The sequence below is a fragment of the Typha latifolia genome, chromosome 5 (genome assembly GCF_019914945.1).
Source record: "Typha latifolia isolate L0001 chromosome 5, TyphaL0001v2, whole genome shotgun sequence".
NCBI classification, from domain to species: domain Eukaryota; kingdom Viridiplantae; phylum Streptophyta; class Magnoliopsida; order Poales; family Typhaceae; genus Typha; species Typha latifolia.
The window spans coordinates 5,950,586-5,966,853 of NC_133090.1; the positions used below are offsets into that span (position 1 = coordinate 5,950,586).

General features: G+C 34.8%; 1 protein-coding gene across 2 annotated transcripts; it reads left to right on the forward strand.

Moving 5' to 3' along the window:
• Positions 1–296: 296 nt before the first annotated feature.
• On the forward strand, positions 297–15,576 carry LOC140789732 (AT-hook motif nuclear-localized protein 7-like). 2 transcript variants are annotated; one of them, XM_073139538.1, is made up of 6 exons: positions 297–635; positions 738–1,310; positions 4,589–4,656; positions 5,831–5,962; positions 14,297–14,458; positions 14,861–15,576. In XM_073139538.1, the coding sequence occupies exons 2-6, from the start codon at positions 812–814 to the stop codon at positions 15,188–15,190; spliced, it is 1,191 nt and encodes a 396-aa protein (XP_072995639.1). In that variant the 5' UTR covers positions 297–635; positions 738–811; the 3' UTR covers positions 15,191–15,576. The 2 variants fall into 2 exon arrangements, with proteins under 2 accessions (XP_072995639.1, XP_072995638.1); XM_073139537.1 differs by having other exon boundaries at positions 348–635; positions 790–1,310.
• Positions 15,577–16,268: the final 692 nt, after the last annotated feature.

Genomic DNA, 16,268 nt, shown 5'->3' on the forward strand with positions numbered 1-16,268 from the left:
CGAGGCGTTGACTATCTTGGTCCGGGTGTCCAAGTCTCGTAGACAAACGGAGCAGGTTACTAGGTAAGAGAGGTGTACCGCAAGCAGTGGCATTATCGAAATTAATCATTAAAACAAGGGCCTTCAAATGACTATGCTTTTTAAAGTACTTTTGTGTGGCAAAAAGGACAGGGGGTAGGTCGGTGGTAGGCAAATGGCCGGTCTCGTCGGTTACTATGCAGCTTTAATCACAAGAAATGTAAATAGAAAAATATTCGAGGAATTATAAAAAATTAAGAAAGTCATACTTTGGGTTTCCGTTTCTACCCATTTCTCCCATTAAACCAACACTTTTTTAATCAAACGGCAAAATAAAATTCTTCATTCAAAACCGAATATTTCGAATTTCGTAGCTCGTTTTATTAAAATATTCCATTATCTCATAATTAACATCTTATTATATTGTTTCCTTTTGTTTCTAATTTTGAATTTCGAAATAACACTTTCATATTTTCCCATTTATTTCTCTTTTTTTTTTTGCTCGTTCCTCTTTCGCCTTCTCCCATCTCAATCCTTCTGAAACTGTACGCAGCGAAATCGGCGACGGTTTCCGGGCAAAGGCCGGTTTTCCGACCGGCTGTGAAAATTACGAAAAGGTTTTTTTTTTAATTATACTTTTTTTTTTTGTACCATTCGGTCGGAGAATGGAGCTTAGCTCGTCTGTAGTCTCTAATGGCAAGAGCTTGAGGAAACCCTAGAAGGGCGAATCGGACGGTCCTGATTCGTAGTATCCTCTTGGTGTTCTCTAAGGTTTTGTAGGGTCTATCTATGAATGGAGGGAAGGGAAGGAGAGAACAATGCTGGGGTAGCGGCGAAGGCGGCGGTGGAGTCCGTGAGGTTGGAAATCCCTAGCCAAGGGGACGGGATGACGGCGGCAGCTTCCTTCGGTCTTGCGATTTCCACTCCGGCTGCAGCGGCGCCACCTCCAGTTGCGGCAGCGCCACCTCCGGATGCGGCAGCGCCACCTCTGGATCTGGCGTCTCCACCTCCGGAATCGGCGGCTCAACCTGTGGCATCGGCGGTGGTGGCAGGGACGACGGCGTCGGTGGGCTTGGCCGTGACATCGATGAAGAAGAAGAGGGGGAGGCCGAGGAAGTACGCGCCGGATGGGAGCTTGGTGCGGCCGCTGAACCCGATGCCGATCTCGGCGTCGCTGGTGGCCGGGGAATACACGCCGGCGGCAGCGGTGGGTGCGGCTATGAAGCGGAGTAGAGGGCGGCCGGGTGGTTTCGTGCGAAAGCAGCAGTTTGGATTCGCGTTGGAGTCTGCAGGTATTGTGGGAAAATATTTCATTTATTTTCTGAGTTATTATTTTTGGATCTTTTGAGATTTTTCGGGTTTGAAATTTTAGATTTTTTTCTTCTTGTTATTCTGACGAGCTACCATTATTGTTTGACTAACTTATTTGATGAAAGATGTGATTTTGGTGCTAAATACGTGCATTTTTTTTTTTGATTTAGTTAAAAATTTGATTTATTTTTGCTTATTTTTTTTTGGTCAGTCGATTTTTTTCTGCAGCTCATTTGGTTGGGTTTCTTGGAATTTTTCAGCTGTTGTGGTAATTCAATGGTCAGCCAAATGGTCCTCTGTGGACTGTCTTCGCTGTCTCTTTCTCTGTCTCTGTTCTCTTCCATCTGTGAGTTCAAATGGGTTTCTAGTAATGATTCGATATCAGTCCCTGTGGGACCGATCTCTCCAGATCTGCCAAGTTGCAGTTACTGAGAGCAAGTTTTGTCGATTATCCTGAAGTTGGTCCTGTAGGATGGTAGTTATTTCAACCAAGGTTCCGAATAACTAACTACTCGATATTGGTAATGGAATCAGTGTCAGCTGCTTGAAAAACAGATACATATTGGCCACATCAATTATATCAGCTGCATCTGTCATATGAGCCGCTGCATGGGCTATTTTAGTACCAGACTATTTTTTTAACTAAATATATATATATTTTTGAAAATATATAAAATACAGGTAAAATCATAAAAAGAGTAATAAAAATGTTAGAGAAATAAGAAACCAATTTGATCGGTGGTATTGATCAGAATTGGTGTAGGGTCAAAGAAGGAAAATGGGGAGGAGAGAAAAGAACAGAAAAAAATCACCTTGTTTTGGAAAACCTCTCTGAAGCTTCATGCTCATTGGATCTAGCTTTGATTTGTTGGATTACTTACGATAGATCAGATTTTGATGTTCACACACACACACATATTATATATATATATATATATATATATATATTGAAATGATAAGCTGTATTTAGCTAAACTTATTTTATCCAGTTACCTGGCTAAAATAATCGGATAAAATTTGAGTATAGAGATCTAGGGGAAAGGGATCATCCGGCCCCAAGAGTACAAACGAAGAGGACTCTCTAGCACAGTTTTGCTGCCTAGTCAGCAACCCTATTAGCCTCTCTAAGCACATGAACAATTTTGAAGGTCTTAAACCTTCTAAGTAGATTGCATCCATGGGCTAACATATTCCTTATGAAGAAGTTGTGCCGCCTCTAAGGAATCTGTTTCTAGTATCAGTATGCAGTCTTTGCTAGCAGTGCATAGCCCCAAGCGTATGTCGCAAACAAGACAGAGATACTAGAGCAAGGTTCCCACGCCATCAGCCCTAGGCCACCTTGGTCTAGGGCTTTTAAAAAACTCGTGAGCAAGTGAGGCTCGTGGGCTCGGCTCAAGCTCTAAGTGAGCTGAGCCGAGTGGAAAGTTTGGGCTCGAAAGTATAATTGAGTCGAGCTGAGCCAACACCGGCTCGTTCGAGCTTGGCTCGATTAAGCTCGATATTGTAGCAAACTAATAGTATATTTATATTATATTATATTATATATTTCATATGAATTATTATAAATTTTATGTTAATTAGTGTTTGTATGAGCTAATTTTACCCCATAAGATTTATATTTTTTTAATTATTTGGCTTTCAAAATATTTTCTTTATCAATATCAATCGTTAGCCCATTAAGCCCGAATGAGACTATCGAGCTATCGAGCTATCGAGCCGAGCTCGAGCCTTATCAAGTTGAAGATAAGCCGAGTTGAGCCATATCTTTCCATCTTGAGCTAGAAAATTATGTAATCGAGCTAAACCAAGCTGCGTCCAACTCGCTCAAGCTCGGATTGTTTACACCCCTATCGTGGTCATTATGGATGATCAGTTCCCCTTGATAAGAGTCTCTTGCATAGCTGCCATTGTATTTAGCTTTAACCAACCTTCTTCAGAGGCTTCCCATTTAACTTCCTTCTTAGCAGTAGCGATAGTTTTTGGGTTCTTTAGCATATTCTTTACTCATTCGAATAGTTTTGTGGATCACCGTCCTTGGATGGTAAATCACCTCGCTACCAAACACCCTCGCATTGTGTTGTTTCCAAATTTGTGAAAGGGTAGCTGCAATATAGGCTTTGAATTTTCGGTTCATTGTAGCCTCAACTGCTAGCTAGCCATAAGCCGGTCCACATCCACCTGTAGCTGTGGCAACCCCAACCAATGCCCTAGCTCCATCCAACATCCCAGGCTAAACCGACAACTGAAGAAGTGGTGGTCAATAGTTTCCCAGTTGATACCACACCGTCCACAGTTCACATCCTGTCCTAGCCAAAGGTTGTGAAGGAATATTCTAGTTGGTAGTTGCTGCCAAGCCAACTTCCAACAGAAGGATAGCACTCTCGGAGCGATTGGTACCCTCCAAAGTTTCGTCCACCCATTCCACCTCTCCGCTGTCTGCGACTAAAGAAAGGTATAGATAGAATGCACCACTAGTTCCCTGGCAGGGTGCGGCGCACACTATATAATTGATTTTGTGGATAGGATTTGGATCAGTTCTAACACAAAATCCAACAGAGACATTGTAGTATTAGATGATATCATCAAAACCCAACTGAAACTGGAAACCTTCCTAGTTCTCATTGTGGTTGTGTCAACTTCAACTGATATGTATTGGTAGTGGTCATTGATACTGAAACTGCGAACTATGATTATAAGCTCCTCCTGGTTTAGATTATTCTTGACGATATTACTTGTAAGTGCAATAAGATACTAATCTTTAGAGTAGTTGCTCTACATAATAGGGTGTTGTTTTATTTAGCTCCGAAATTGAGATGCTTGTTAGTATGGTCTTGATGTTATCTTTTCTGTCAATAATGGCTCTCCATATCTGGTTAGATTTATGGACATTAGTGTATCTTGGCATATATTATATTCTCTGATAATTTCAGATAAAATTAACTTTTAGAAGTTGAGGCCTCTGTATGATATGGTTTATAATCATCCGATTAACCAAGTACTAACCTCGGTTTTTTTTCCTAACACCATAGTAGCTAACTATTCTTTCAGAAAGAAATAGTACCTGGCTATACTTTTGGCACTCAAGCGATTATGTCCTCAAGAGTTTGCTTTTACTTAAAACCCATCCTGTGGAGCCTTCGGTCTTTTTCATTTTTCAACCAACTACTTTTACTTTTTGATTATTTCATAGGCTAGAACATGGGAAATCTGTTCAGCTTTCTAAAATTCAGATAGTTGCTGACTTGCTGTCATTGTGCAGGTGAAATGGTTGCATGCTCCGCTGGTGCAAATTTTACGCCCCATGTTATCACTGTCGCTGCTGGTGAGGTGTGGCTCGCCGTAACCTTCATCTTTCATTTAAAATACTATTAAATGACAGGAATCTTTGGATTTGACTACTTTTGGTATCTGTCGTACATATTTTTATCTCTCCTACCTTCAGTTTCTCTTGTCCTCACCATGTTAAAATGAGTGTAATTTTCCATTGCTAGAAGTTTGAATCTGTTCCTAAATAGTGGAACATATTGGAGTTAGTCAAGGATTTTTTTAATTATCAGGTGCGAACAAATACATCTGTTCAATAGTCTTTCAAGTTTGAAGTAAAAGATATACTATGGCTGGTCAGGCAGTCATTTGTCCAGATAATTAGGTCAACCTATCTTAGTTGTTGGGGAATAGGGCTATCAAAATTCCTTTCTCAATGGCACTTGGGGAGCTCAACCCAAACACCTCATTGGGAGTTAGTGTCCCCCACAGCTTATATAAGGATTTTCTTAAAAGTAGGATATGGATATGGCATGGATACACCAATAAATAAATAAATAATATATTTTTAATTTTGTTGTCAATTAATATAACATATGGTAAAAAAATAATCATCCCAGAAATGATAGGATAAAACGAAGAAAAGTTACAAATTTAGTATCTATATGCCTAAACTTTAGAATAATATTTTAATAGAAACTGATATGAAACTCAAAATGTTAGTGAAACATTGAAACCTAATTCAACTATTTATCTACAATTAATTTAGATCTTTAAATGATTTTTAAGTTATATGTTTAATTTATTGTCAAATAAAGAAAGTCTTAAAATACCATAAGGACTAGATAATCATATATACATTTAAAGTAAATATTTTTTTATTATCTTTTAGCAAAAAATGATTGGATGATTAAGAAAATATTAGAGTCTTATCGGAGTCGTATCCTGTCGTATCAGATACTGGAACGGAGGAGTAAATGAAGTATCTGTGATTCATAAGTGGCTACTTATTTTCATAATTGGACCTATTTTATCTCGATGGGAAGCCTTAAAATAAAAGTAACATTTGCATGTGTAATCTACTTTGATAATATTATTAGGATAGTGAGTACTAATAAATTATCAAACATAATAAGAAACAACTATTGTGTAACTACTTTTGATAAATCAACAGTAATGGTAATAACTATCATGCTAAATATTTTCAGAATTGCTAATTGTTTGCTTCTGTTTTCAGGATGTAACTACGAAGATCATATCATTTTCTCAACAAGGGCCTAGGACTATTTGTATTCTATCAGCTAATGGTGTAATATCAAATGTTACACTTCGTCAGCCTGATTCTTCTGGTGGTACATTGACTTATGAGGTCTGCAAACAAATTATCCTTTACAAACTCTTGACTGATGATGTTTTAAATAGTTTATATCGTGACTCGTATTTTAGTTTCTAAAAGTTGATCGATATTTTCTTCATGAGTCAATATTTAAGCTTAAAGGTGTTGATGGGACCGGGAGATCCTATTATGTACCAACCTAACTGGGTCTTTAGTTTACCTAAGAAAATCCCAATTTGGACTGTCTAGGACACAACATAAATTAAGCAGTTGATTATTGTTTCACGTGACCAATACCACTACAATATTGTGACTGCTATAGTACCTATATCTCTGGGTAGAGTACTGATACAGTACAAAAAATTACATAACTACTCAGAATTAACTGATAATAGTAAGTCTATGACCTAGATAAACTTCTACCTATGCTTTCATTCATCATCACCTGGTCGTGTTTGTTATTTGCATATTAAATTTACCTGATTGCAACTTTATGACTATTAGTGGTATTAGAGTCATAAGATAAACTGTTTTAAGAGGAATATGCATGAATAGTTTGTTTAAATAGTCAATTCTCAAAATATACCCTGTTAGAAAGCTATAGAGGAAAACTGGGAGCAGGGATTTTACTGCCAATGTAACACATCATGTATGCATCTTCATAGCATGAGACATGCACTAGCATGATTATTGTGCCGCCTTGTGATGATGGAGGCTTTAAGGGTTAGAAATAGGCACAAAAGAGAAGGAGGTGGGGAGAAGCCCACAACCCAGTGGAGGCCGAGAAGAGGCCAAATGAAGAGAGGTGTTTTGCTGTGATGGCTAGGGTTATGTCCTACCAAGCTACCACCTCGACACAATGCTTGTAAATTGTGTGGAGGCAAATTTGTTCCTCACTGCTTCATAAATTGTGCCAATGACAAACCACCAAAGTCTCTAAAATTTGTCAGACATTGAGAACTTTAGATAAGATTCCCTACACTAGAGTGTGTTATCTTCTCTTAGGATAGGGTCGAACTCTATTCCTGTACTATTATTTAATATTAATCTCTGGCTAATTTCCTAGTGCAGTTTTATTGCATGCCAATTTCATATTGTAAATTTGTAATACTACATTATTAGACAAATAGTTACTCCGTTTCTTCGGCAGCTTCCATAATTAATTACCCATTGACATTTTTGATAACTGCACTAGCTCCCCCTTGGTACTAGCTCAGTGAAGGCCCCGTCTGCATTGATCTTGATCCACCTCGTTGGTTGGTAGCAACCATTTTATGTCTCTTGCTGACTTGCTAGGCTGTCGATGAAGATTTTCTTGCTCTCCATACTCCCTAGCCAGCTGTACTGCCCTTATTCCCCAGACTTTTGGGCTCACTTTACTGCCTTCAAAGATCCATTCATTCCTCGCCTTCCAAATGGTTCAAATGGTCATTGTGATTGTAGCTTTGGCTATAGTGTCCTGCTCCTTATTAGCTCCCCAATTGGAATAAATCTAGTCTCCATCGAGTCAGCCGCAGAGGACACAGTTGACTTTGACGAGTCCCTCCACCTGCTGCCACACAGCCTTAGAAGACCTGCATCCATAAAAGAGATGGCTAACTGTCTCTTAGAACAGCCCACTTAATCCACAATTATTTGCCAGTCCTCAATTAATTCCATGCAACGCCCTCGTTGGGATTGCAGATACTTTCATTTGCTCATCCATCTTTGTATCTCAGAGTAACAAAGAAGTTTAATTTGTTTACTCTTAGCCAAGGTTTAAGTGCCGCTAGATACTGTGCATACCAAGGGGCAAAATTAGTGCCTCTTGTTAGATTATCTATATTTAGAGAATTTGGCTACCTTTTCTATGAGAGAACCACCTTTTAGCAGCTTACATCAGATCCCTTATTTTGTTCCCTATACCATTTAAATATTATCTATTTCTGGGTTTCATTTTCTATTAGTTACTTAAAGTTTATCTTGTTCAAGGCCATATCATTGCACAAGAAAATAATGTTGGGATTTTTACATAATTACTACTGAATTTTTTTTAAAATATCATAATAGCTACTATATTCTTCAAAATTATAATTGTCACTAAAATTATTGAACTCTTAAAAAAATGCCATTCCATTTGTTAAATCTAACTAATCAATTTTTGAATTTTGATTATTATAAGACCATTTTCCCCTTGATAAATTATTTAAAATGTTTTCAAGCTATCTAATATTACCTGACATCATAGTACAAGTACAAGAAACAAAAATCTTATTTTTTTAAGAAAAGAATTAGTGATAAATATTTTATTCTCTAAACTTCAAGAAAGAAAGATATCTTAGTCTTTACATGTATTTGTTAACTTTAAAAACATCTGCTCAGAATATTCCATAAAAACTAACTATAATGGCAATTCATAGAAGACTTTAGTGGCAATTATGAAATTCTCAAGAATGTACTAACAATTATGATATTTTAAATATTCATTGACAGTTATGTTAAAAAACCCATTAAGTTTTTCAAGGATAGGAAATGCGCTTATTTACATTTAGAGTCACTATAGCTTTCCTAAAGAAGAGGATGAGTGGTAAACTAATGTGAGAGGTTTTTTTTCCCTCAAAATTGGTCATTTCTTTATTCAGTTTTAGATTAAAGATTGAGATAGAGAGAGATATGTGAATGCTTCGAGGTGTGTAAGTCCAATCTTCAACTATTAAGCTTCTTTGAAACAAATATGTTCAAAAATTATAATCATTGTAAGACATGTTACCCCTTAAAAATTATAATTCAATCCACATCATTTTTCAACTCATAAATTCCAAAACCATTCCTAACAACTTTTCAAATCTTAAAATTTTTGTACTGCAAAAGTTTAAATTTTCAATATGACAAATCTTTCATGAATAATAAGATTTAACATTTTTAATTCACATATCATGTTAAGTATTTTTGGTTCATGTGCTAAAGAATTTCAAATTGACTTATGATAGAAATTAGACTTATTATGAAATCAAAAGGAATTATATGCACACGCTTTTATTTTTTACATCAGCATATTATAGATTAAGTGGTTTGATCACATAAAATTGTCGAAGGAGAAGATACAAATGTAGTTTTTGATAATTTGCTCTAGTAAAACACTAAAACATGAGGCAATTCTAAGATACCAAACATCAAAAGAAGACATTAAAGTAAAGTTAAAGCAAACTTAGTTCATATTCTCTCCTTTTAATTCAAAAACATTTTTCACTTTTTACTTTATCTGTTTTTCTCCCCTTATGTTTTATGTTAATTAATCATTTTGGTGTAATGATGGTTTTTGCACGCAATTAGATAGCTCTTTTCTTGTAATGCATTATATTGAAAATATAAATAACTTATAATAATATATGAGTGCACAGTGTCAAATTGGACACTTTTAAAATGATTTTCACACTAATCACATAATAATAGTCTTCTCATTGATCTCTTAACAAGAAAAAATATTAGGAGAGTGAAATTAAACCAAAAATTCAACTTAATGAGTAAGATATCTAGATAATACTCTATATGATAATTCTTACACAAAAAATAAATCACAATAACTACAATAGATGCGTAGAAAGTGATAAAGAATATCGAAGAGTAAACAAGATACTTGGAGATAATTTACTAAACAATAACTCTATAATAGGATGACTTCATGTCATAAAAGTTATTCTAATTCAATAAGCTGTATTAATTTTTGTTAATTTTCTCATTTTTTAAATAAAGCTAATTATAATCCAAAACAAAAATGAAAATGAGACTCAAAATAATTAAAACTAATAAAAATTCTAAAATGCACAAGTAATCATCTAATGCAAGAAAACATAAAATCTTAAACTCAAAAAGGAGATGAGATGTATACAGAAAGATATACATGCAAACTACCTCAACCTAAAATATTTTATTAAAGGATCACTTTGATAATTCACTTCGAAGGGGTACCAACATGTCTTCTTTTCTAATTCAAATCTGTTTAAATTTTAACCCGTAAAGAAAAGCATGTTTGAGATTTTGCAAATATTTATAATGTAGCGTAATATGTCCTACAACTCCATACTGAAAACAAGTAGGTTTATTTTTATATGTCTTAACATTCACATTACTTCTCAATATATTTATTAATATTTGCCTTTGATTAATATGAAAAGTACTTATATATTAACAAGATGAATTAGCAAAAGAAGAAGAATATATATTTCATTGCATTTTCGGAGAAGAGATATTTGATTATTTACCATCATAATCCTAGCGCTTCCTACTTCTTTCCCTTCCTTTGTGATCCAAGAAGTTGTTTTAAATTTTGGACCAAACATTGAGTTTGCCAATTGCAATTTTAGTATTATGTAATTCATTATCAAGACACTTGATTTTTTCAAATAAATTTTTTAGGAACAATTTGCTTATGCATATATACCTCTAAAAATTTAATTTTATTTAAAAATGATAACATCTAGAAATTAGAGAGTTTAAGTTAAGAGCATTATCCAATTTTTTTTGGAGCTTAAAATTTTCTTCTTTGAGACACTCAAATATTTTTCAATGTGTCCTCTTATTACTTTGCTACTTTGGCTTTTTCTTTTTGCGTCACTTTGAGTTTTCCTATAAATTTTAGATTAGCCCTTTTGGTCGTGTAAGATTCTTTGTATAGTGCATTATGGGTGTTGAATGTCCATCATGTTGTCATCATTAGAGTCGTTTTCACTTTTCTCTCCTGCATTTGACATTTAATAAGAGCTATTAAAATATAACAAGGAAGCCGTAAAACTAAGTTAATTATTTTGATTGGGTTCTAAACTATCATCCTTAGATTTATTAGTATTATTCCAAGAGACTTACAGAGTTTTGCCATTTTTGTTGTGATTTGGGCATCTATGAGCGATATGTCCATAATCTAGGCATTTATAATATTGAATTGTTTCCCTTTGATATTTACTTCTAAGGTTTTTGCCTAAGCCACTTTTGGAATTTTTTTTAAAAATTCTCATAAAGAGACCTCGTAAACTTAGGATCAATAATGTTGTTCTCAACAGACTCTAGAAAAGCATTAATCATATATTTTGAACATGGATCTTTGTATCCATCTATTATGGGCAGGGTTAATGTAGATTGACTTTCTTTCAAAAAATTCATCTCCTAAAGAATCTCTCTCTAGGATTAGAGAGCTTGCTTTGATACCAATTGACAAAAACATGAATCTTAGGTATGCTTTAATATTAATTGAAAAGATCTTAAATAATAAATTCATTAGGAGATGGATCTACCATATGTTGTAATAAAATAAATTTAAAAAATAAATCGTAAAAAAATAATCTCAAGCATAAGGAATTTTACGTGGAAAGAATCCAAACCAGGAAAAATTATGAATACAAACTTAGTTTGAAAACAATCACTAAAATCTATTGTAGATACAAGAAGCTTATAGATTACCCATCAAATTCCATGACTCAATAGGAACAACTTTGTTCGCTAGATCCCACATACATCACTTCTTATGATAAGTTTTCAAACCTTAGTGATCCTCGTAATTCTTTCAAATCTGACATAGATGCTTTGAGTTGAGAGCAATTCAACACGTTTTGTCTAAAATTAGGAATTGATTTCCAATAACCTCTAAAAGATGATAAAAAAGATGATAGACGCCAGCTAGATTTAGATTAAAACTCTTTAAATATCATTTAGAGATAAAGTAGAATATTGTTTTAAAGATTCTCCATAGATTCTACGGATTTGAGAAAATTCATACGGTGTTTGAACGCAGTCAATTAGCGTTTGAACGTAGTGACTTAAAATCTAAACTTTTGAGCCTGTTTGATCCGTGTTTGAACATCACTTTGCATGCCTGCAACTCTAAAAAAATATGGTCTTTGTATTTAAAGATGTTCTTAATGAACACCTTCTGAATGCCCTACTAAAGCCTTGTGAACACCTTCAAGAAAACTTATTTTTCACTTCAATTTTCTTCATTTTTTGCTTCGATTTTTTTGGTCAATTTTTACCGTTCTTATACATATGCTTATACAAAATTTCTAGTCATAGTTACACATTTAAAAAATTTAAAAACATATTTGTCAATTACATAAAAACCTTACAAATTTGATATGTACTTTCGGATCTAGAATATAAAAGAAAGATAATTCTGAAGTGAATAGGGGTTTATATGGTGAACTAAACTAGAAGTTTATAAAATCCTAAACAGTACTATTGTATGATCTAGGAATAGTAACTTCAACTTCCCCCTCACTTCTTATATATGTGCTCCTCCAATGAGATAATACAATACTTGGACGAATAGTAGGAGACTTTTATATCATTTGGAGACCCCCTACAATGATGCAAAAGCTAATTGCCTGGATTTCAATAACATTTATTAGTTGTTTCCTAATTTGACCTTTTATCTGACATCCAATCTTGTGCAGAATTTTGAGTAGTTAGAAGAACTAGCATAGACCTGTCTAGTTTTGGCTACTTTATTGCATTAATATTTCTAGTTTCTACAACCAGTTTTAGCTTCTCCTAAATATTTAATGCTAGAAAATGTGCATGTTCATTCAAGTCTTGGATTTGCATACTGCTTTGGATGACTCCTTAGCCCCTTGAAACTCCTATGTATACTTGATATTAGGAATGTCTGATCATTGATAATTTTTTGCACTCTATTTAATTGATTCCTTGGTCTAGACCAAAGCAAGGTTCCAAATATCGGGATCGGAATCAGGAATGGTCATAAAAAAATGATAGATTTGGGCCTTATTTGGCAGTATTGTCTGTTTCGGACCATGTATTGGTTTTTTGATGTCAAACTATTTTTAATTATGTTAAAATTCTAGAATGTTTTTTTATAATTTGATGTATCTCCCCTTCTCTCTCTTCCTCTCTCATAGATAAAAATCCTCTTTTATTCACTCCAAATCTTCTTTCTCCCAGCCACTCTCTTCCTCTCACACACAAATAAAATATCTTCACTCTCTAGTGAAGAAGAGGCAAAGGGAGAGGGGGGAGAGAGAGGAGAGAGAGAGAGAGAGAGAGAGAGAGAGAGAGAGAGAGGAGAAATGGAAAATAAAAACAAAAGAGGACTTTCTCATGGTCGTCGAATTCGTTAGAGGGGGGAGCTCGTCAAATTGGAGGATTTTGTAGGGGTCTACTTTGATAGACTACATTGGAGAGAAAGAAGGTTGGTGGCTTTATGTGTTTATTGGGCCATTTTGACCAAAGCGGTCTTGACATAGAATTGGATTCGGATTAATCGATGGGTGAGTAAGGGATCTTTTTGCTCTAGTTTCACGTGATTCCAAAGTTAGGATAAAAAGATAAAATTAAAATAGTAGATGAATGTCAGAATGTGATAGAAGTGAAAATATTTAATGTTGTGGCGGTCGTCGAAAGGTGGCGGACTGCCAAGGGTGGTGGTGGTGGATGGCCATGAGATAGGATGGCTCGTGGAGGAAGGTGGTGGTTAGGTTTTGAAAGTTTAGTAGGGCTCTATAGTTAAGATCTATTCCTATAAAAATAAAGACAATCTATCGAGTACGAATAAACTGTAAATGCAAGATAATAAAGTAACTCAACTTAATAATCATTCCACCATGATGATTAATGCATGACTATTTCTATTTATAGAAGTAGAGTCCTAGCAGATCGGATTTACATGTGGATTATTTGCTTTAATTCAAGATTAAAGACAGTAAGCAAATTAAGACTAATTAGACTCGACTCGACTGATTCAATCCACATGATCAAATCATAACATGAAATTAGGAACCTTGGATCATAGAAGTGACGTCACTGAGCAATTGATTTCTATATGTGAGGGTTCTGCTAAATCACAGTTATTCTCAACAAATCCATGCTAAGTGAGAAATAAAATCCCAGAACTTTTACCGTAGAGAACTACCAAAGTTCTAATTTTATGCTCTCTGAGAATGCCTTGAGCTGTAAGGATATGTTTATATGCCCTTGTCAATGCAATCTAACAAACTGTGCATGTATCATACTTAAGTCTTTAACCCTCTAATCCCACATTTAAGGAGAAATTTTATTGTTTAAGAAAAGTATTCTCAGCAGAGGGGCTTGAGGCTACCATCAGAAACTTTTTTTTCTTCTAATATGCTACATATTCATTATAGAGAAAATGATAATTTCAGTTGGAATGTTAAGATGTCATGAATTTGAATCCTGCATTGCCTGTCATAATATTATTTTGTACAAGAATAATATATATTCAAATGGTTGGGACTACAATCTTGGTTATTGCCATATGGACTTATCTAATGCCACTTCATGTTTCATGATCACACTGCAAATTCTGAAAAGGAAAATAGAAATGTAGAAAGTATACTGTTTCTCAGTTACCTTTTTCTGTAGGGTCGCTTTGAGCTGCTTTCCTTATCTGGATCATTCATGCCATCTGAAAATGGAGGATCAAGAAGTCGATCTGGAGGGATTAGTGTTTCTTTAGCTAGCGCAGATGGTCGTGTTATAGGTGGAGGAGTCGCTGGGCTTTTGGTGGCTGCAAGTCCTGTCCAGGTAATAATTACTGTGATGGTTTAACATCTTGTGGTTTACAAACAGTCATCTCTTACATGCTGGGGGGACTTCCATTGTTTCTTTCCACGTTCCAATAATCAATTTCCCACATAGCAGCTCCATAGTTTCAGCAAAAATTAATTCTCCCAGTCATTAGCAATTCTATTTGAACTTGTTTTGTTGGACAAATTTTATCTTTTGATAAAGACGTACATTGCCAGTCATGTTATACTTTGGAGTATTGTTTATTATAACTGATTACTCAGATTTCAGATCTTATGTTTATATCTATAGTGGGAACTTTTGCAGAAAGTTATTAGCATGATCTTTTTCTCTCCTGTTGTTTATACCATTGGGAACACAGCTCAATATAATCAAATTTTTTACCTACTATAATATCAGGTTGTGGTAGGAAGTTTCTTACCAAGTTATCAGCTGGAGCAGAAGACAAAGAAGCCAAAATTAGATACTGGTTCAATTTCTACACCAACACCAACACCAACACCAACACCAACACCAACACCAACACCAACACCAACAGCTGCCATTCCAAATTATAGTACAGAGATGGATGGGACTTACGGTAGTGGGCAAGGGCAGAATAGTTCAGCACCACCAAAACTAAGTTTCACAAGTTCATCCCTCAAAGGAGAAAGTTGGCCTTCTCTGCAATCAGTGCCGGACTCAAGGAGTTCAGCATCTGAAATCAACATTTCTGTGTCTGGAGGGTGAAATCACTAGCTAGTTGTTTGTTTTGCTCCTGAAGTAGTTCTACTGACAATATCTTGATATCCCTTTTCTCATCTGCCTAAGTATTTCAGCATAGTACTAGGAACTCACCGTAAAATTTCTCTAACTTGTAGATTGTGTGCATTTGACTTTTCATGAAACAGTGGGTCTCATTGTTTTCCTTGTAGCAGTTCCTCGTGCATTGTGATTTTAGTGAATTATCCAGATTTCAGTTATTTAGATTCATTTCACCTGGATTTAGTTGACGGTCCTTCAAATTCTCTTTACGAGTATATGTAACGCCCTCCAATAGATATTTGGTACATTTCGTTTAATTTGTATCAATTACTGTGTGCCTTTTTGAGAGAATAGGTATTACTTGTTTGGAAGCTTCTGTTTTCTCTTGCAATGGCAATGGTACGATGTATAAGAATTGGAGCAATTTGCAGCAAAAAGCTCCTCTATTATTGAATTACCGAATTGCAAGCAATTTCGACTCTTTTTTATTGCTAAGCTCTAACAATTTTTAAAAAGATTGTTATATTTTAAAACAGTAAAATTAATATTCGTCAAATTATTTTATTATCTTATTTACTTTAGGCCTAACAAACTAAAAAAGAATTTGTTATTTTTAGTGTGATTTCTCAGGTATCTACTCCCTTCCATCTTCTTCCTCTTTACATGTTTCTCTCATGTTTATTTTTTGTCATTCCTCTTATTATTCTCATTTTTTTTTCGTTTTCTATTTTCATTGATAACAATTCAAATGCTCTTTTCTCTCTAAAATAGTCTCATTTGACAATTTTAGAAGATAGTTTTCCTTTCAACATTTCTCTCATCTTGCTCACTATTCATTCTTTTCATTTTGCTCCTTTTTCAAATGCAATGTATGCACATAAATTTTCAGTCTTTGAATATTTATGAAAATATGCATATATTATAAATATAGACGACCCATATATATAATGGGTACTATGTTGTGTCTACATGAGGTTATTAACTTGTAGAAGAATACCCTTACTTTTAGTAATAGAAAGTTTGAGGTCTTCAAACTAAATGCATTTATTTCATATATTGAATG

What these genes read in the sequence shown, in the direction of transcription:
- LOC140789732 (XM_073139538.1), top strand. Translation starts at nt 812, where the DNA reads ATGGAGGGAAGGGAAGGAGAGAACAATGCTGGGGTAGCGGCGAAGGCG. An exon ending in ATTCGCGTTGGAGTCTGCAG is followed by an intron (nt 1,311 to 4,588) that starts GTATTGTGGGAA and finishes GTCATTGTGCAG; the next exon opens with GTGAAATGGTTGCATGCTCC. An exon ending in TGGCTGCAAGTCCTGTCCAG is followed by an intron (nt 14,459 to 14,860) that starts GTAATAATTACT and finishes CTATAATATCAG; the next exon opens with GTTGTGGTAGGAAGTTTCTT.